The 22,415-nt window shown below is 33.9% G+C and overlaps 1 protein-coding gene across 6 annotated transcripts in view; it reads right to left on the bottom strand.

The window, feature by feature from the left end:
• Atp11b (ATPase phospholipid transporting 11B (putative)) overlaps nucleotides 1-22,415 on the bottom strand; it is a 114,817-nt gene that overhangs the window by 75,337 nt on the left and 17,065 nt on the right. For 5 of the 6 annotated variants that reach the window (XM_046466842.2, XM_046466841.2, XM_058586208.1 and 2 more), the window contains exons 3-9: nucleotides 21,806-21,895; nucleotides 19,728-19,808; nucleotides 14,288-14,395; nucleotides 13,845-13,973; nucleotides 12,928-13,031; nucleotides 10,147-10,194; nucleotides 7,817-7,881 (exon numbers count right to left, since the gene is read on the bottom strand). In XM_046466842.2, the coding sequence (XP_046322798.1) occupies nucleotides 7,817-7,881; nucleotides 10,147-10,194; nucleotides 12,928-13,031; nucleotides 13,845-13,973; nucleotides 14,288-14,395; nucleotides 19,728-19,808; nucleotides 21,806-21,895 (625 nt within the window). Of the gene's footprint in view, nucleotides 1-7,816; nucleotides 7,882-8,403; nucleotides 8,484-10,146; nucleotides 10,195-12,927; nucleotides 13,032-13,844; nucleotides 13,974-14,287; nucleotides 14,396-19,727; nucleotides 19,809-21,805; nucleotides 21,896-22,415 lie in introns of those variants that run through there. The other variant, XM_058586209.1, reaches the window with a different exon arrangement.

Here is a 22,415-nt window from a genome sequence, read left to right as displayed (position 1 = left end):
ATTTTCTTATTCCCCCTTCCTTGAATTCTACCTGCCTACTCTCATTCTCTTTAGTGACTTCTTCCCTTCCCTTCTAATATCTTTCCTCCCAAGCATCAAATAAATTTATAAGAGTAAACAGTAACTCAGCAGTCAAACAGAACAAGAAGTAACATGAGCAGCATAAAAAAGCAAGGAAGAAAAGGAGTACAAACAATGAAGGACAGCCTAAATATTCAGGAGGACCTAGAGTCAGCAGAAAAATGGTCATATAAAGAACTCAAGGAATACCTTAGACAGATGGAATGGAACCTTAAAGAGGATACGAGACAGCAAATCCAAACAGTGAAAGAACACATTGAAAATGAATTACATAAACAGATAAAAGAAGAAGTTAAGCATCTTTATCAGGACATAGAGATTATAAAAAAAACTCAAACAATAATTCTAGAAATGAAGGAAACGATAAACCAAATTAAAAACTCAATTGAGAGTATCACTAACAGAGTGGAGCAAGTAGAAGCCAGAACGTCAGATAATGAAGACAAAATATATCATCTTGAAAAGAGCCTAGCCAACTCAGAAAGGCTGGTAAAAAATCAGGAGAAAAACATCCAAGAGATATGGGATAACATAAAAAATCCAAACTTACGAGTCATTGGGATAGAGGAAGGTACAGAGATAAAAACCAAGGGAATGAGTAACCTGCTGAATGAAATAATTACAGAAAACTTTCCAGAAATAAAAAAGGAAACGGATATACAAATTGTAGATGCATACAGGACACCGAGCACACAAAATCACAGTAGAGCAACACCAAGACACATTGTTATGAAGATATCCAATATACAGAACAAAGAGAAAATATTAAAAGCTACAAGAGAAAGGAGGCAGATTACATTCAGGGGTAAACCAATAAGGTTAACAACGGATTTTTCATCATAGACGCTGAAAGCGAGAAGATCCTGGAACAACGTATTTCAAACACTGAAAGACAATGGATGCCAACCAAGAATTCTGTATCCAGCAAAATTAAGCTTCAGGTACGACAATGAAATAAAAATCTTTTATGATAAACAAAAGCTAAAAGAATTTGCAGCCAGAAGGCCAGCATTGCAAAGCATCTTGAGCAAAACACTACACGAGGAAGAAATGAAAAACAATAACCAAAACCATCAGTGGGAAGTGCCTCTGTAAAGACAGAGGGCGGGGGGAAAGCTGATCATGGAGAAACTAAGTTAAAAAAAAAAAAGAAGATAAATAATCAAACATGGCTGGAAGTACAAACCATATATCAATAGTAACTCTAAACATTAATGGCTTAAACTCTCCAATAAAGCGACATAGGCTGGTAACATGGATTAAAAAAACAAATCCAACAATATGCTGCCTCCAGGAGACACATCTGATTGGAAAAGACATACACAGGCTGAAGGTGAAAGGTTGGGAAAAAATATACCACGCACACGGTCCTCGTAAGCAAGCAGGGGTGGCCATCCTCACATCGAATAAAATCGATTTCAAGACTAAGTTAATCAAAAGGGATAAGGAAGGACATTATACACTGTTAAAAGGAACCATTCACCAACAAGACATAACAATTATCAATATTTATGCACCAAATAATGGTGCTGCGGCGTTCATAAAACAAATTCTCCTCAAGTTCAAGAATCAAATAGACCACAACACAATAATTATGGGTGACTTCAACACACCTCTCTCACCATTGGACAGATCCTCCAAACAAAAGTTGAATAAAGAAACTATAGAACTCAATATCACAATCAATAACCTAGACTTAACTGACATATATAGAATATATCAACCATCATCATGTGGATATACTTTTTTCTCAGCAGCACATGGATCCTTCTCAAAAATAGACCATATATTATGCCATAGGGCAACCCTCAGTAAATATAAAGGGGTGGAGATAATACCATGCATTTTATCTGATCATAATGGAATGAAACTGGAAATCAATGATAAAAGAAGGAAGGAAAAATCCTACATCACATGGAAAATGAACAATATGTTACTGAATGATCAATGGGTTACAGAAGACATAAAGGAGGAAATCAAAAAATTCTTAGAGATAAATGAAAATACAGACACAACATATCGGAATCTATGGGACACAATGAAAGCAGTTTTAAAAGGGAAATTCATCGCCTGGAGGTCATTCTTCAAAAAAAGGAAAAACCAACAAATAAATGAGCTCACACTTCATCTCAAAGCCCTAGAAAAGGAAGAGCAAAACGACAGCAAATGTAGCAGAAGGCAAGAAATAATTAAAATCAGAGCGGAAATCAACGAAATTGAAACAAAAGAAACTATTGAAAAAATTAACAAAACTAATAGTTGGTTCTTCGAAAAAATAAATAAGATCGACAGACCCTTAGCCATGCTAACGAAGAGAAGAAGAGAGAGAACTCAAATTACTAACATACGGGATGAAAAAGGCAATATCACAACAGATGCTACAGAAATAGAGAAGACAATTAGAAATTATTTTGAAAACCTATATTCCAATAAAATAGAAGACAGTGAAGACATCAATAAATTTCTTAAGTCATATGATTTGCCCAGACTGAGTCAGGAGGATACTCACAACTTAAACAGACCAATATCAATGGATGAAATAGAAGAAGCAATCAAAAGACTACCAACCAAGAAAAGCCCAGGACTGGATGGGTATACAGAGGAGTTTTACAAAATCTTTAAAGAAGAATTAATACCAATACTTTTCAAGTTATTTCAGGAAATAGAAAAAGAGGGAGCTCTGCCAAATTCATTCTATGAGGCCAACATCACCCTGATTCCGAAACCAGACAAAGACACCTCAAAGAAAGAAAACTACAGACCAATATCTCTAATGAACCTAGATGCAAAAATCCTCAATAAAATTCTGGTGAATCGGATACAAAGGCACATCAAAAAATTGTGCACCATGATCAAGTAGGATTCATCCCTGGGATGCAAGGATGGTTCAATATACGGAAATCAATAAATGTTATTCACCACATCAATAGACTTAAATATAAGAACCATATGATCACCTCGATAGACGCAGAAAAAGCATTCGACAAAGTACAGCATCCCTTTATGTTCAAAACATTAGAAAAACTAGGGATAACAGGAACTTACCTCAACATTGTAAAAGCTATCTATGCTAAGCCTCAGGCTAGCATCATTCTGAATGGAGAAAAACTGAAGGCATTCCCTCTAAAATCTGGAACAAGACAGGGATGCCCTCTCCCTCCACTTCTATTCAATATAGTTCTTGAAACACTGGCCAGAGCAATTAGACAGACGAAAGAAATTAAAGGCATAAAAATAGGAAAAGAAGAACTTAAATTATCACTATTTGCAGCCAACATGATTCTATACCTAGAAGACCCAAAGGGGTCTACAAAAAAAACTACTAGAACTAATAAATGAATTCAGCAAAGTGGCAGGATATAAAATCAACACGCATAAATCTAACGCATTTCTGTATATCAGTGACAAAACTTCTGAAACGGAAATGAGGACAACCACTCCATTCACAATATCCTCAAAAAAAGTAAAATACTTGGGAATCAACCTAACAAAAGAGGTGAAAGATTTATACAATGAAAACTACAGAACCCTAAAAAGAGAAGTAGAAGAAGATCTTAGAAGATGGAAAAATATACCCTGTTCATGGATAGGCAGAACTAACATCATCAAAATGGCGATATTACCAAAAGTTCTCTATAGGTTTAATGCAATGCCAATCAAAATCCCAACGGCATTTCTTATAGAAATAGATAAAGCAATCATGAAATTCATATGGAAAAATGAAAGACCCAGAATAGCAAAAGCAGTTCTAAGCAGGAAGAGTGAATCAGGCGGTATAGCGATACCAGATTTCAAACTATATTACAGAGCAATAGTAACAAAAACAGCATGGTACTGGTACCAAAACAGGCTGGTGGACCAATGGTACAGAATAGAGGACGCAGAGACTAATCCACAAAGCTACAACTACCTTATATTTGATAAAGGAGCTAAAAGCATGCAATGGAGGAAGGATAGCATCTTCAACAAATGGTGTCGGGGAAACTGGAAATCCATATGCAACAAAATGAAACTGAATCCCTTTCTCTCGCCATGCACAAAAGTTAATTCAAAATGGATCAAGGAGCTTGATATCAAATCAGAGACACGCCGTCTGATAGAAGAAAAAGTTGGCTACGATCTACATACTGTGGGGTCGGGCTCCAAATTCCTCAATAGGACACCCATAGCACAAAAGTTAATAACTAGAATCAACAAATGGGACTTACTCAAACTAAAAAGTTTTTTTCTCAGCAAAAGAAACAATAAGAGAGGTAAATAGGGAGCCTACATCCTGGGAACAAATCTTTACTCCTCACACTTCAGATAGAGCCCTAATATCCAGAGTATACAAAGAACTCAAAAAATTAGACAATAAGAGAACAAACAACCCAATCAACAAATGGGCCAAGGACCTGAACAGACACTTCTCAGAGGAGGACATACAGTCAATCAACAAGTACATGAAAAAATGCTCACCATCTCTAGCAGTCAGAGAAATGCAAATCAAAACCACCCTAAGATACCATCTCACTCCAGTAAGATTGGCAGCCATTATGAAGTCAAACAACAACAAGTGCTGGCGAGGATGTGGGGAAAAGGGTACACTTGTACACTGCTGGTGGGACTGCAAATTGGTGCAGCCAGTTTGGAAAGCAGTATGGAGATTTCTTGGAAAGCTGGGAATTGAGCCACCATTTGACCCAGCTATTCCCCTTCTTGGTCTATTCCCTAAAGACCTAAAAAGAGCATGCTACAGTGTGGTGAGCCGTGTTTGTAGACCGTTGCCGCCATTAGAAGATGGCGCCGGTCTTCGTTGTGGATCTTGGTAAACAACTCCTTATTAGGGAAGGTTGGCATGCTGTCCCTCAACACCGTATGAGAAAACCCCGCGTGGCAGCTTTGGATTGGACTTGAGTAAGCTTTATTAGGCTATGCTTGGGCGCTCGGCAGGGGGGTCGCTAGAAGATGATACATGAAACAAGGCCTGAATAAACTGCTGAAAGAAGAATCCTGTGTCGTGTTTTCCCTTGCTGGCGAGGGGTCGCGACACTACAGGGACACTGCTACATCGATGTTCATAGCAGCACAATTCACAATAGCAAGACTGTGGAACCAACCTAGATGCCCTTCAATAGATGAATGGATAAAAAAAATGTGGCATTTATACACAATGGAGTATTACTCTGCATTAAAAAATGACAAAATCATAGAATTTGCAGGGAAATGGATGGCATTAGAGCAGATTACGCTAAGTGAAGCTAGCCAATCCCTAAAAAACAAATGCCAAATGTCTTCTTTGATATAAGGAGAGTAACTAAGAACAGAGTAGGGACGAAGAGCAGGAGAAGAAGATTAACATTTAACAGGGATGAGAGGTGGGAGGGAAAGGGAGAGAGAAGGGAAATTGCATGGAAATGGAAGGAGACCCTCAGGGTTATAAAAAGTACATACAAGAGGAAGTGAGGTGAAAGGGAAAAATAATACAAGGGGGAGAAATGATTGACAGTAGAGAGGGTAGAGAGAGAAGAGGGGAGGGGAGGGGAGGGGAGGGGGGATAGTAGAGGATAGGAAAGGCAGCAGAACACAACAGACACTAGTATGGCAATATGTAAATCAATGGATGTGTAACTGATGTGATTCTGCAATCTGTTATGGGGTAAAAATGGGAGCTCATAACCCACTTGAATCAAAGTGTGAAATATGATATATCAAGAACTATGTAATGTTTTGAACAAACAACAATAAAAAATTAAAGATAATTGTAAAAAAAAAAAGTACATACAAGAGGAAGTGAGGAGAAAGGGAAAAATAATACAAGGGGAACAAATGAATGACAGTAGAGGGGGCAGAGAGAGAAGAGGGGAGGGGAGGGGAGGGGAAGGGGGATAGTAGAGGATAGGAAAGGTAGCAGAACACAACAGACACTAGTAGGGCAATATGTAAATCAATGGATGTGTAACTGATGTGATTCTGCAATCTGTATATGGGGTAAAAATGGGAGTTCATAACCTGCTTGAATCAAAGTGTGAAATATGATATATCAAGAACTATGTAATGTTTTGAACAACCAACAATAAAAAATTAAAAAAAAAAAAAACAAGTACATGAAAAAATGCTCACCATCTCTAGCAGTCAGAGAAATGCAAATCAAAACCACCCTAAGATACCATATCACTCCAGTAAGATTGGCAGCCATTCTGATGTCAAACAACAAGTGCTGGCGAGGATGTGGGGAAAAGGGTACTCTTGTACATTGCTGGTGGGACTGCAAACTGGTGCGGCCAATTTGGAAAGCAGTATGGAGATTCCTGGGAAAGCTGGGAATGGAACCACCATTTGACCCAGCTACTGCCCTTCTCTGACTATTCCCTGAAGACCTTAAAAGAGCGTACTACAGGGATACTGCCACATCGATGTTCATAGCAGCACAATTCACAATTGCTAGACTGTGGAACCAACCCAGATGCCCTTCAATAGATGAATGGATAAAAAGAATGTGGCATTTATACACCATGGAGTATTACGCAGCACTAAAAAATGACAAAATCATGGAATTTGCAGGGAAATGGATGGCACTAGAGCAGATTATGCTTAGTGAAGCTAGCCAATCCCTAAAAAACAAATACCAAATGTCTTCTTTGATATAATGAGAGCAACAAAAAACAGAGCAGGGAGGAAGAGCAGGAAGAAAAGATTAACATTAAATAGAGACATGAGGTGGGAGGGAGAGGGAGAGAAAAGGGAAATTGCATGGTAATGGAGGGAGACCCTCATTGTTATACAAAATTACATATAAGAGGTTGTGAGGGGAATGGGAAAATAAACAAGGAGAGAAATGAATTACAGTAGATTGAGGTAGAGAGAGGAGATGGGAGGGGAGGGGAGGGGGGATAGTAGAGGATAGGAAATGTAGCAGAATACAACAGTTACTAATAGGGCATTATGTAAAAATGTGGATGTGTAACCGATGTGATTCTGCAATCTGTATTTGGGGTAAAATTGGGAGTTCATAACCTACTTGAATCTAATGTATGAAATTTGATATGTCAAGAGCTTTGTAATGTTTTGAACAACCAATTAAAAAAAAAAAAAAAGAAAATCAGAAGCAAGACCTAAAAACCTGTGGGCAACAGTGGGCCAGAGTACTAAGAAGTATTCTGAAATGGGAGAAACTAGTTGATACATAAAGATTATCACGAATCTCACAGTTGGCCTAGAGTGAGTTCAGAGTGTACTAAATTCATTTTCCCAGGCAAGAGCACTATTTATTATTTATTCTGATAAAGACAGCATATGTCCCAATAATATGTGGTTTATAGTTAGGTCAACAGGAATTCACTGAATAAATGAACATATGAATGAATAAGAGAGCAGTAATTAATCTAATCTAAAAATAATCACAACGGAATTACAGAGATAATTTACTATACCATAATGGTAGATTATATTAGCTCTCATCCACATTACTAGAAATACCAGAATTATTTTCTTGGCATTATTTTACAAGTATCCACAAAGACAGTATAAGAGCAAGTTTCTAGTCTCTTACTCAAACAACAACAACAAAAAAAAACACAACAAGGATTAACAACAAAAAATACAAAATTAATTCAATGTTTGTAAGAAAATTATAATATATAACATTATAAGAATTGAATTATTTAACAAAAAGACCATACATGCTGTATTCTTAAAAAATAAAAAATAATATCAATACAAAATAATAATTAAAAATTTAAAAATATATACAGACCAAATATTTCTTTTGTATTTTTTAATCTGGCTCCACGAAGCAAGAGACTCTCTGGTCCCAAAGGTCTAAGAAAAAAGAGAACATCAAAGAGCATTGAATATATTAAAAATTCAATTCAATTAAAGGACATCTTCAGTAGGAGGTACTCAAGCTATAGCTACAACTCTGCTTTCATATAAAACCAAAATCCCAGGTACTCTGCTACCTAGGCCAACCATGATGTTAGTTATTATAACAACAAACACCTGCTTTAGCATTTACGTCACTTTAAAGTTAGTGGCTGAAAAATAAAATTAGACATGTAATAAATTCACAAAGCCACTAGTTTCAAAATTTTTTAAATGTTTAAAAGCAGTAATTTAAGAAAGTTTAGTAAAAGATAAAATTTTAAAAACTTGAGCAAAATTAATAAACAGCTTTAGAAGGGAAATACAGAATTAAAATGCATTATAAATGATTATAGTATGATTTGTGTATAAATGCATGAGTTTGCACAACTAAAATTATGCTGGATTACAAAATATAATGTAGAAAGTTTGTTAGTGTCTTTTGTATGCAGGAATGCACATTACAACTTGACTACTTGCATTGAATACTTCTTGGAGCACAGGTCTTCTTGCTGTTTGAATTTCTCTCCATAAAGGAGATTCAAAACCACAAGGTATAACTAGAAAGGAAATTGTAGTGATAGCAAAATGAAGAGTCTGTTATTGATAAGTTAAAAAAAAAAAACCTTCAGTGTGTTGATATTCCTTATGCTTTTCTGAAATATATATTTTTCTAAATTGGACAGAATCTGAACCATTTATGAAAGTATCTGCAAACCCAAACACTGCAACAGAACCAAGGAGGACTAGGTGTTTGGAATATGGCTAATAAGTATGGTTTTATTAAATAGTCGTATTTGGAGTCCTCGCTATGAATATTGCAACTAAATATTCAGAAGTTATACAACAATTCTTTTGCACTTAATATTGGATTTAACAATGGATAGAAATCTTTTGAGTTGACACTGGTATACAAAATTGGGCTAAAATGACAGCTTCAGATTAAAAGGTAATTCATCAGTTGACTCCAGTTGCTACAGTAAAGAAAGTGGTTCATTTTTTGGCCACTAGGAGCTGAAGTCACAAAACTGCTACTTTCCTTTACCAGCCACAATATCTTAATGTTAATGAAGATGATGAATCCACATATTTTTTCATTATTTCACTACAGAAATAAAAATAAAACCCAGTCAGTTATTCAGCAGGGATCTTACACATATCAAGATCTTATTAAAGTTTACAGAATGTGGTTCTGTGTTAAAATTTATTAAAAATGTGAATCAGTGCTGATGCATGAATTTTTGGTGGCTTGTCTTTAGGATTTCATTTTAAAAATGCCCAATTCATTCTGTTAGTGACTTATTTCATGCAGCTAGTATAAAATGAATATATCTTGGCTGAGGTTGTGGCTCAGCAGTAGAGCACTCACCTAGCACGTGTGAGGTGCTGGGTTTGAGCCTCAGCATCATATAAAAATAAGTAAAATAAAGGTATTGTGTCCAACTACAACTAAAAAATACACACACACACACACATATATATAAATGAACATGTCCCCCCAAAAGAGGTGGCATGTCAAATTTGATTAGAAATTCAAGGGTTGATTCCAACATTGATTCTAAATTAAGTTTTAAAGTTATGTAATTTCTTTCTACCAGCTAATCTTTGAACTGACCCAAAGTCTTTCATTTAAATCCCAAAAATTAACCTGAATTTTGAGGAAAAACAAATCAAAACAATCAACCAAGCAAATAACCAATAGAAGAGTGAGTGAATGGTCCTGGACTGGTCCCTACATACTCCAGTTTGAAATCCATGATTATGAAGTCAGGAAGACCATTGCATTTATACTTGCTAAATATTACATATGAAGTTTTTCACATTCTTTATTTTTTTAGTGCTGGGGATAGACAGAACCCAGGGTTCTAAGCACATGACTACCACTTAGCTATGCCTCCAAGCCCTCATGTTCTTGACTTTAAGCATGGCTTTAAATACATAAGGATCTGAACACAGCAGCTATTTCCTTTTAAAGGTACTACCTAATATTATTAAAGAAAGAAATAAAAATATACAAATCTTACTAAATTACTTGATAACATTTTCTAAGATATTTTACCTTTACTCATTGCCACCATAAATTACCAGCATATAAAGTTCTGAATGCTTTTATATTAAACTTTTCTGATACATTGTTGTTTACTTAATCTCCCTTTACCTTTTAGCCCCTCCCACAAAGAGTTCCCACTTAAGAGTAATTAGATAATGTGAATTTATTCTTACCTTACAATTTCTTCCATTTGTTGAGTTATTATCATTCGTCCCATGAATCTATAAAAGAATGCACTATGTTACAAAAATATATTACTTATAAATCAATGGGTGAAACACCTTAGTTTTAGCACTAGTTGCATATATATAAAAGAAAAATGAACCTTTTGCATATATGAATGTTCAATATTCATGCTAGAAATTATAAAGATAGTCCTTTTGCTTTAAAACACTTAGTAATCTTGCCTTTTCTACTCCTGGTAATTAATAAATTTAAAAAAATTTCAAAATATAAATGCTATGTTTTTACTATTATTATTTGTTTGATCATCATGAGAATTTATAGTTTTTACACAAAAATGCATATGTTACTTAGCCAACAATGAATGTCTACATGTTTCATTATAATTGACTAATGACTCTTGTGACTATATGTCACTGAACCAGCTTATACATTCATTCATTCAACATATATTCACTGAGCAACTATTTAATGTATGAGTTATATGGTAGGGATAGAGTGGTAAGCAAAAAACCTATCAGTGAACTTCTGGACTTCTTTAGCCTTGCAGTTATATTTAAAGTGTCCATTGCTTGAAATCTAGAGTGAAACCATTCTATAATGGACTTCCAGCTGGGCCTTTCAATCCCATCTACCACCAAAACATCACCAGAGCAAGGAGTCAATTCATGAACACAGTTATTTCTACTATAGTAAGAAGCAAATTCTGAGTTGAAGCAAATTCTAGACAAAGTATCATGTTAATCTTTAGGCAAAGAAATATTAAGTACTCCCTTTTCAAATATCCCCTATGATTCTGTTTCCAAGTCACAGATCCTTTATCCCTTGGAGACTTTGACTTCATTGTTTCTTTCCAGTTTCTTGTTTCTATTTTTGTCAGTTTATGTCAATGCGAAGTACTGTTCTTATTTTCTCCACTTACAGTGGAATTTTATGTAGTCTTAACTCCTAGACTTTGAATTTAGATTCAAAGAAAACAATTTGGGCTAGGGATATAGCTTAGTTAATAGAGTGCTTGCCTTACATGCACAAGGCCCTGGGTTTGATCCCCAGCACCACAAAAAAAAAAAAAAAAAAAATTAAAAAAAAAATTCAGCTAGTGTTTCTCTAGACACGTTTCAGAGATGATGTGTGATCAGTACTTTTGTTTCCCTTAGCTAAATTCCAACAAAGGAGCTGTTTCTTTTCTTTTTATTTGTTCTGTTATTCTTTTTTTTTTTTTAATATCTTTATTTTATTTTTATGTGGTGTTGCGGATCAAACCCAGCGCCTCGAGCATGCCAAGCGAGTGTGCTATTGCTTGAGCCACATCCCCAGCCCTGTTCTGTTATTCTTGATTCTAGGCACTTCTAAGTTATCTGTTCAGGTCAGTTTCACACTGGCCCAATCCATCTTGTGTCTTCTTTATCCTTTGTTTCAAATCCACATTTGATGTTCTTCAAAATCACTTTATTATTCCCCTTTCAAATACAAAAGCTACATACATACTCAAATATATGAATATTTTATAAAACAATTAAGAAAATATTTTTAAAACTCACAATGTTGGTAATCCCACTACCAAATACAAATACTGCTAATATTTTGGAGTACGTTTTCCAGGTTTTTTTATATTCGTATGCATGTATGTATGTATCTTAAAAACAAAAACAGGATCACAATATAAATAGTGATATTAACATTTTTCTCCCAACTTAACATGCCCAATCAAAAGCATATCTACATCATTATTTTTAATAGCCACACATAGTACTGCATTTCTTGGTTATTGCATAATTTACTTAAACCACTACTATGAAGTTTAGGTTTATTTCTCAACTTATGAACAGCCTAAACAATATAGTCCTGACTGAATAACACTGCATATATATATCCTTTCACATTTTCATTAAGATAGATTCCTAGAAGCAAAATGTTATTTTATTAGGGAAAAATCTTAAATATAGAAGAGCTATGTAAAAGTCTAAAATATAAATGGGTAGAAAGAAAACAAAGAGAACTAAAGCAGCCAAAAAAAGAGAAAATGAAGACTTCTGTGAAATAGGCACATGCTAGAGGCTGCTCCTAAATAGAAAGGAGCACTATTTTTCAGTAGTTTAGCACAGATCACTCATTACCACATGAGTTACTTTCAATAAACTATTAAAAGTTCTTAAAGAGGAATAATGTAATCCCAATTAATAAATAGGCAATTGGAAAGAAGCACAATTTAAGAGAGAAAAACAAAAACAAGCATGGAAAACGACTTAACCTTTTTGATAAAAAATATAGTTTAAAATCATTATCTATAAAATTAGTAAACATTTTAAAATTATAACACTTAATGATAGTAAAAATCTGAAACAACAAAAAAATCTCATAAACTTTTACTTTGCTTATGTGATAAAAATCAGTCCAATTACAATGCTTCTGTAATTTGTCAGTATATTTATTAAAGCCCCAAATCTATGAGGGCTTAAAAGCAATAATACTACTTCTGCAGCTCTATAGATTTTAGAGCTATATGTGAGCATGCTGGTTCATAACAGTAGAAGATAACGGAAGGCATGTGAATAAAAGTATTGCTTTTAAATTCATATCTTCTGCTTAGAATTCTGGTAAAAACTGCTTTTATCCCCTCCCCAATTGCTGTCCTCAATTTCACCCTTCCTTTACCTTCTCCATAAATAATATTACCAATTAGATAAAAATTTGATTTTCTGCTTATGGTTATAAAACCAAAAAACGAAGTCTATTAATGGGATTTACAATGAGTACACTGAACATCATACCTGTACAAATCTGCTTCTGGTTGCTGGCATTCTATTACAGCTATAAGGCTGTCCAAATTGGCAACTGTTTGTAATACTGCTGTTTCTGGAACTGCCACATGTGTCTAGGGGGAAAAAAGGATTAAACTGTAACCAAATGTGACTTTAGATATCAGGTACTTCAAATCTCTTTTACAGATAAAACCTACTGTACTTGAGATAACTCAGCTAGATAATAAAACAGAAGGGAAAGAAGAAAGGGGTTGCTGAGATTACCTGTCTATGGAGGCCATTTACATACAAGGAAATGAAGTGTGTGCATACAGTCACTACTGTTCAAAGTTTATTATAAGCAATTTAACAGGGAAAAAAATGTGAATTTTCACTCTTGGCTGTAGTCTGAAAACTGAAAAAATTTAAAGTTGTCCCTTAGATAAAAAACCATCATGCCAGGCATGGTGATGCACGCCAGTAATCCCAGCAACTTGGGAGGCTGAAACAAGAGAATCACGAGTTCAAAGCCAGTCTCAACAACTTTGAGGTGCTAAGCAACTCAGTGAGACCTTGTCTCTAATAAAACACAAAATAGGGCTAGGGATGTGGCTCAGTGGTCGAGTGCTCTTGAGTTCAATCCCTGGTGTGTATATACACACACAAAAAAATAATCATCACAAATAATAATAAGACTATATTTTTCCTAAAATATACTTTCCATTTTCAGCTTGAATTGACTAAACCATGTTGGGCTACTCTTAAAATAGATACATAATAACACTTATTCTTTTTAAAAATCATGCTTTTTTAAAAGTTTCAGTAATTTAAAAAAATTTCTCCTTCATCAGATCAAATTTTATTACTTAACCAAAGGAAAATATCAGTAATAACACAAAGCTATTTTGTTCATCAAGAGCAGCACTCTAACATATATATGAACAAACCTTCAAATTAGTTTCTCCATCCAAACTAGCAGTTGTAACATGACATGAACCGTCAAGTCGATCTGAGGACAGAAGCACCAAATCTGCAGGGAAAATTTCATCTTTGGCTATTCGAACAATATCACCCACCTATGAAAAATTTGGGGGGAAAGCTGAGTAAACAGATTTTAAAAGGTAAGGACTTATTTTATTAGATTCTAAATAAGTACCTTATCAGAGTATTTCACTTTATTTTATTTCTTATTATTTTGGTATTAGGAGTAAAATCCAGGGCCTCCAGCATGCTAGGCATGCACCCTACCACTGAGCTGCACCCCAGCCCCTATCATATTACATTTATGTAGAAAAAACAGGCTAAAGCCTGTTGTACTAAAGTATAATCAAGATAGAAATTAATGCTCTAATATCAAAATACTATTTTCTATTATTTACTAGATGCATACCCGAATGTTTTTTGATCTAGTTTTCACAAGGCCACCACTTCGAACAACATAAACAGGAGCTCCATTTACTTCATTATCCGAGTTATGTCGTAACCAATCTTCATATCCCTGTAAATATACAAAGAATAAAAAAATACCCCTTTCAGTATAATTTTAAAACCATTTTGATCAAGTAAGAAAAACATTGTGAAAACTTCCTTAAAACATTTCAGGGCTGGGGATGTGGCTCAAACGATAGCGCGCTCGCCTGGAATGCATGCAGCCCGGGTTCGATCCTCAGCACCACATACAAACAAAGATGTTGTGTCCACTGAAAACTAAAAAAAAAATATTAAAAAATTCTCTCTCTCTCTCTCTTAAAAAAAAAGAATAAAAAAAAATTTCATTCACCAGATATTCGACATTTGTTCTTACTAGAAATACTCTGTTCTTTTGGTTTTCATGATATACATGGTTCCTGTTTTCATAGGCTCTCTCTAGCTACTTCTCCATTTCCTTATTGGAGGTCCACATTACCTTTGTGGACCCTTTTCTCACACTTCATTCTCACTATTTCTGTGTATTCATATAATACAAAATATATGGTAATTCTGAAATTTCTATCTCTAATTCATATCCTTCTGATTCCAAACTTAATATCTAACTGCATTATTATCTCCATTTTGATGTCTCATAAATATCTTACAAACTAAATTTAGGATATTTCCCCCCAAATTTGTTGCATTTTCCATATTTCCTAACTTGACAAATGTCACTATCAGCTACTCATGCCAAAAATCTACAAAGTCATTCTTGTTTTTTTTTTTTTTTTTTGTGGTGCTGGGGATTGAACCCAGGGCCTTGTGCATGCAAGGCAAGCACTACACCAACTGAGCTATATCCCCAGACCTTGCAAAGTCATATTCTTGACTCCTATTTTCCTAACACTATTCCATCACTAAATTCTATCACTTTAATGTACAAATAATATTTTATTTTAATTACAAAACATAAATTCACACTGTATTATTAAAGACTATAAACAGAAGAAAAAGAAGATTTTGAAACTGAGATTGACTCTGTTCACTTTTTTAAACAATAGACCAAAAGAATTAATTATAATTACAGGTTGAGCATCCCTAACCTGAAAACTGGAGTCCCAAAATGCTCCAAAATTCATAACTTTTTGAGTAATGACATGATGCCCCAAGTGGAAAATTCCACACCTGATCTCATGTGTAAAACATCATGTGCAAAAATATCTCAAATACTGTATAAAGTTATCTTCAAGCCAAGAGTACAAAGTGAATATACAACATAAATGCATTTTATGTTTAGATTTGGGTCCCATCCCCAGGGTATCTTATTTTGCACATGCAAATATCCCAAAAATCTGAAAAAAAAAAAAAAAAACAAACCCTGAAATCCAAAGTAATTCATCCCAACCATTTCAGATAAAGAATGCTCAATCTGTAGTACCATTAAAAACAGGGTAGGCTATATGGGTCATTACTAGAAAGGGAAACAGACAAATATTTCACCAAGAATCCTTTGATGTTAAGGAATATAATTTTTTTTAAGTAGAAAAGACTTTCTGTGTTATTTAATCAAAGACGCAAGGTAAAGTATAAGTACAGATAATGAGATGATACTTAAGAGATAACATTAAATGATAGAAAGTAAGGTATAGAATTATAGACTATGTTTTATATTACCGTTTGTGGAAAATATCCTTACCTATATGAACACTTTAGATAGATAGGCTAAGTTATATTGGCCCTATTTAAGCTAAGATATGTCAATGTGAGAAAAATTTAATGGAGTCAAAACATCTGTTCTGAAACCGTCAAAAAGTACACTTTTATAGTTGGAAGACATTAACAGCAAAGCTATAATAATAAAGGCAATATCTTTTCTAATATAAGTTTATAAATTCTAGTTCCTTGTACGTATTATTGTCAGATCAATCTTCCTACAACATTGTTTTAATTTACTATCCTGCTCAAAATCCCTGGTGACTCCCAAACCTTAGAACAAGAATCTTGTAGCTTCCTTAATTTAGTATCTATGTTAATTTCTACTATTACCTCTTAGTATTTTCCTAAAGAGGCTCAAACATTAATTAGCCTTATAATTCCCCAAAATAGGTCTTGTCTTTTCTCTCATTTGAGTCTTTGAGTTTATTTCTACCTTAACATTTTTCATTTGTTATTTTGTCCATGTTCTAAGACTCATCTAAATAACATTCCTCCACAGAATCCTCCTTGATCATCCAGATGAAGTGCTACATCACTTTTTTGAACAGTCATGTCTAGCATATCTTATTACCACTCTATGTGGTTATTTTTGTCTTTGGTCTTACCTTCCTACTTCATGGAGTTAAAGCTCCTAAAAGGTAGAGACCATCTTATTTACCAGAGCACTATATCTTGAGAATACATGACAGGTATATACAGATGGGAAAAATTTAAAAACAAACAACTGGTAATAGAGTCTTTCCTATTTTGGCAAAAGTGAAAAAAGCAAAAGCAAACTAAAAAGGGAGAAGAAAAGAATACCAATAAGGTTGGATCATAGCAACTTTCACTTCTACAATTTTTCTAAATTTCTTCTCTTGATTTATAGTGACAGACATAAAGACTGAATAATACATCGAAGAAAGTACTTTCTTTGTTTATTAAATGAGTAAACTTAGGAATAGTTATTACAAAATAGAAAAATTCAAGTCCTTAAATTTGCTTTGAGAAAGGCAGAAAAGCCTTATAGGTTAAATTTTCTCTTTGAAAATTATATATTTCCTCTTTTGCATTAGGTGTCAAGAAATTCTCATTTAGTTCTAGGGGATGGGATTGTGGCTCAGTGGTAGAGTGCTTGCCTAGCATGTGTGAGGACTGGGTTTGATCCTCAGCACCACAGAAAAATAAACAAACAAAATAAAGGTATTGTGTTCATCTACAATGAAAAAAAAATTAAAAAAAAATTTAGTTCACAACAGCAATAACCATACTAACTCAAGTTTGAAGTATAATTTCCCTGTTTCCTACTTTAGATTTTATGCATTTTTACCTAACCCATTTTAGAAGAAGACAGGATGTCAATTATTATTGTAATTATACTAAATGATTGTTTTATGGATAGGTATATACCATAATTTTTTTCAACTCACTGCATGAATGGTATCAAATTCCAATTAAATGCAGTTCATATTTGGCCAATATATACTGAGAAATAAGGACAAGACATATAACAACATTTTACATTGCTTTAAAAAATATTCAATAGGTTAATTTATTCATTTATTCAGCTAATATTTAAAAGCCCATAGAGGTGTATGGTCTCATTCAGTCACTGGAAATAAGCCAGTATATAAAACAGTCTCTGTCCTTAGAGCTAAACATTTGAATGAAAATGATAAACTTTAAGCAAACATTAATTCAACAGAATACCAAGTCAGAATAATGATATGAAGAAAAAAGATGGAAAAAAACATTAGGGAATGGTATGCTATGACCAGGAAAAGCCAAAGTTCAAGTATCTAAGTAAAATGAGGAATTGAGCCATGCAATTACCTGGTAGAAAAACTTTCCAGGAAGAGTACAGCAGCAAGTCATAAAGCTTTTCGATAGGAGCATGCTTACTGCATTTGAGGACAAAGAGAAGGGTACGGCTGGAGGACAGTGAGTGAATGTAAAAACAATGGGAAATAAAGAGAACCAGGAACTAGACTGTATGTCTGTGTAGATCATTGAAATGGATTGTGTTTTGGTCAGACAAGAAACCCTGCACAGTTTTAAATGGGAGGGTGGTATTATCTGATTTTAAGAGATCAATTTGGCTATTGTATGGAAACAGCAGGAAGGCAAGAGTAGAAGTGAGAAACTATTTGAAGAATAATGCAATTGTCCAGGGAAGAGATCATGATAACTTAGACTAATGAGGTAGATCTTGAAGCTAGGGACAAAAATAGTCAAAGAAGGAGATGCCAAGGTTTGCGGTGGAGAGATGGCAGAGCCATTAATAAACTTTAATAAGCGTTAGAGGGAAAAACATCAAGAGTTCTGTTTGAGATTCTTGTAAGACATAATAAACAGAACTGTTGTGTAAACAGTTGTACATGTGTTGGAAGTTCAAATAATAGTTTAAAGATAGATATAAATTTGAGAACTATCAACATACAGATGTTACTTTAAATCACCAGACTAGATGAAATCACTTAAGAGGAAAGTATATATATATATATATATATATATATATATATATATATATAAGAGGTACAAGGGATGAATATGTGTTACTCTGATGAGAAAAATGACATCTGGAAAACTGTACAGAATGATTTGAATGCTTACTGAATTACATGCACCAATTCTATTCCTTGATAGAAGAGTAAAGAAAGAAATCAAACTAAGAGCTGTGGCTCAATATTCTTTGCTACACTAGATTCATAATTTAATTGTTAATCCATAGACTCCTCTTATCCTCCTTACATGATAAAGAACATACTTCATCCCAAAGTGTTTGTCAATTTTATTTTCATGTCCATCTATACCTTATCTCTACATCTTCTTCTTCTTCTTCTTATTTTTTTTTGGTAGCAGGGATTGAACCCAGGGGCACTTAACCACTGAGCCACATTTCCAGTCCTTTTTTAAACATTTTATTTAGAGACAGGATCTCATTAAGTTTTGGAGACTGGGTTTTAATTCCTAATCCTCCTGCCTCAGCCTCCCAAGCCACTGGGATTACCCTGTGCCCAGCCCTATATAGTACAAAATGAAAGTTCATCACATTTAGATAAGAAAAGTCAATTAACTCTCTCCGTTGGTAGGGATCACATCTCTGTATAATCAGAGATCCTGTCAAGATTTTTTGAGAGTGCTAGCTATAACAACATGACATTTTAAAGAAGACTTTATTTCTTAATTAGTATGTTTATCCAATAATTTTGTGTCTCTACACCTAGATTTTAATGTAAACTCATAATTTGGCTGAAACTTTTTTCGTTAGGGTGCTACTTTACATAAAAGAATAGTTGTAAAAACTAAGAAAGCACTATACAACTTTTATTCACAAATGTTCAATCCAGAAGTACGCGTTTTACTACCTGTAAACATATTCCTTCAAACTAATTTTCTTCAAATATCACTAGATTCTACTAAGATGATTATAATAAATTGTTTCATATATAAATTGGCTTGTACATATAGTATTTGTTTTTAACATGCTTCCTAGCTGTGTCAAAGGAGCAACATTTTAATAATAGTAATCATTTATCAGTCATCAGGTACCTGAAATATAATAGACTGGCTAACAGTTTAATTTTATTATATATTAAACAAATTTATTGCTTTCTTAGAAATGGAGTTCTTTTCAGGATAATAAATGTTACTTTGTTGTGGAAAGATTTAGCAATTTCTAAATGAATTGAATGAAAACAACAATAATAGAAAGTATTTCATACCTGCTTTATGGCGGTTACTGTTATCACAAAAAATAATGGAAGTCCACTGGTAATTGGACTGGTAGGTGTATCAATCATGAGCTAGATTAAAAAGAATGCAGAGTATTATTTTTTTACACCATGTACATCATACTATTAACATCTAAAATCTCATTCTATTATGCAGCAAGTATAGTTTAATTTATAATTTCACAACTTCACCTTATTGGCTATGATATAAGGATTGGTAGAATATTTAAATCTGTATCGTACACCCACATACATTGCTAGTGTGGACTCAGTCACTCTGCTTTCTTAACACACAGGGTACTTTTAAGTTCTTCTTCAATATTGCCCAGAAGTGGAGCTACAGCTGTTCAGATCTTGTTTTACAATTTATTTGCACATCTTGAAAAATGCTGATAAATCTGTCAGTAATTTTTACCCTCGCATTCAGAATAAACTCAACACTGGGAAGCGAGAACTAGGAATGGGAGTATGGAAAAGGTTTTTTCCTACAAGCAATTTTGTTCTATCCAGCAGTCAGAGGGGGACAGCAAAGAAAATGATGCTGTAATTAAAATGTAAATCATACAACTGAGGTTTCAATAAGTTGCTAGAGAAGTAAAGAAGTATTTACAGCAGTGATTACATATGGTTAGAAAGAACAGGGGCCTTATGACTTATTACTGTTCCTTTATTCTGAATAGGGCAATTAAATTTGTTCTATTCCACAGATATGCTAAATTCCTGATCTTAGCTAGTTATTTCACAAAGCCATGCATACTACTTGGATATGGCTAATATAACTTCTCACTTTTCCAAGAAAACCAAACACACATAAATCAGGAGATCCTTGAACTCTGTTCATAAAGAAAGGCAATTTAAAAAAAATGTAAATGTTTCCCAAAGCATTAAAATGATTGACTAGTATTAACTTTTCTTTTTTAAAATATATTTTTAGGTGTAGATGGGCATAATACCTTTGTTTTATTTATTTATTTATTTAATGTGGTGCTGAGAATTGAACCCAGTGCCTCATACATACTAGGCTCTACCACTGAGCTACAAATCCAGCCCTAAATTTTTCTTTTGAAATCCCAGGTTCTACTGAGAGAAAAGTAAAGAGCTCATTAAAAATTTTCAATGCCATATTGAAAGAAATTTATGAAGTTTTCTCCTAAAAGCATAACCTCTGAAGGAAAATGATAATCACTATTTTTACATCTTGACTTATACTCAGTGATTTCATAGGCTTCTCTCTTGATAATTTGGATGTATAAGAAAAAGTATAATATCAAGATTTAGAAACTGGCAAACCAGATTATAATGAACAGAAAAGGCTCTCCTGAATAAAGACTCTGTACTCCTGGAGATTCTTAAAATTAAAACTGTTTAAAAAATTTGAAATTAAAATTTCTTTATTTGAGATGGGGGTCTCACTATGTTGTCCAGGCTAGCTTCGAATTCCTGGGCTCAAGTGATCCTTCTGCCTCAGCCTCCTGAACAGCTAGGACCACAGGCATGAACCATTATACCCAGCTAAAATAAAACTTAAATTAAAAAAACAAAAGAATTTCACTTTATTCAAAGATGATTCCATAGGCAGGCATGTGCCAAAAATATGCACTGTATATTAACAGCCAAAATATGTTCTGGGCAAGATTCTGAACTATGATAGGTTATATCTTAGCTTAGATTTCAGTTATCAGCTCTATGGTACATCAGTAATGAAACAAAATACAACTGATCTTAAAATCCATAGGCTATTTTTTAGAAATCTAGATGTGATTTAGAGAATTTATTCCTTGACTACATTGTGACACCTCTTATTTTAAAAAAATGATCCCATGGGCTGGGGATGTGGCTCAAGCGGTATCGCGCTTGCCTGGCATGTGCGAGTTGCTGGGTTCGATCCTCAGTACCACATAAATATAAAATAAAGATGTTGTGTCCACCGAAAACTAGAAAATAAATATTAAAAAAAAAATGATCCCATGGTCAAATACCTAAGAACACAATGTAATTTTTCCCTATTCTAAGACATATTTTTAGAAAACATGTTTACAAACAATAATCCATTAAGTGATAAAGCTTACCTGAACCAAAAATATAATAAGAAAATAAAAGTTTGCCACTCTTCTGAATTGTTCAAATAAATTTTTTGGAACAAAATTCCACACAGTATACTATAAAAAAAAAAGAAAGAAAAAAGGTATCAATAAATTAATGTCCTAAAATAATATAATATATGCTATATTGATGTAAACATAAGAAAAGTAAAATCAGATTTACTAAATCATCAAATTCATATAGTTTTTTTTTTTCCTTTGTGTGTGTGTGTGTGCATGCGCGCACATGTGTGGTAATAGGGACTGAACCCTCCACTGAGCTACATCCCCAGTGCTTCTTATGTTTTATTTTGAGACAGGGTCTCACTAAGTTGCCCAGGCTGGCCTCAAACTCAAGATTCTCCTGCGTTGGCCTCTTGAATAGCTTGGATTACAGGTGTGCACCACTGAGCCCACTTTTGTAACTCTAGATGCTATAGAAACTAGTCTCTGGTTTCTAGTTTCAGTAGTTCTTATTATTCTACTTTCCTTTTTCCTCTATTAGTAATTTTAATGCATTTTTCAAAAATTAGATAAATTGGAACTTATAAATTTTGCTATTAAATTGTTGATTTTTTAGAAGTTAGAGAAGGCAGGT

The sequence above is a fragment of the Marmota monax genome, unplaced genomic scaffold (assembly GCF_021218885.2).
Source record: "Marmota monax isolate L192 unplaced genomic scaffold, Marmota_monax_Labrador192_F-V1.1 WCK01_AAM20220418_F8-fsc00074, whole genome shotgun sequence".
In the NCBI taxonomy this organism is placed as follows: Eukaryota; Metazoa; Chordata; class Mammalia; order Rodentia; family Sciuridae; genus Marmota; species Marmota monax.
The sequence above is the reverse complement of the archived record's forward strand: the minus strand, read 5'-3'. Positions and strand labels throughout refer to the sequence as shown.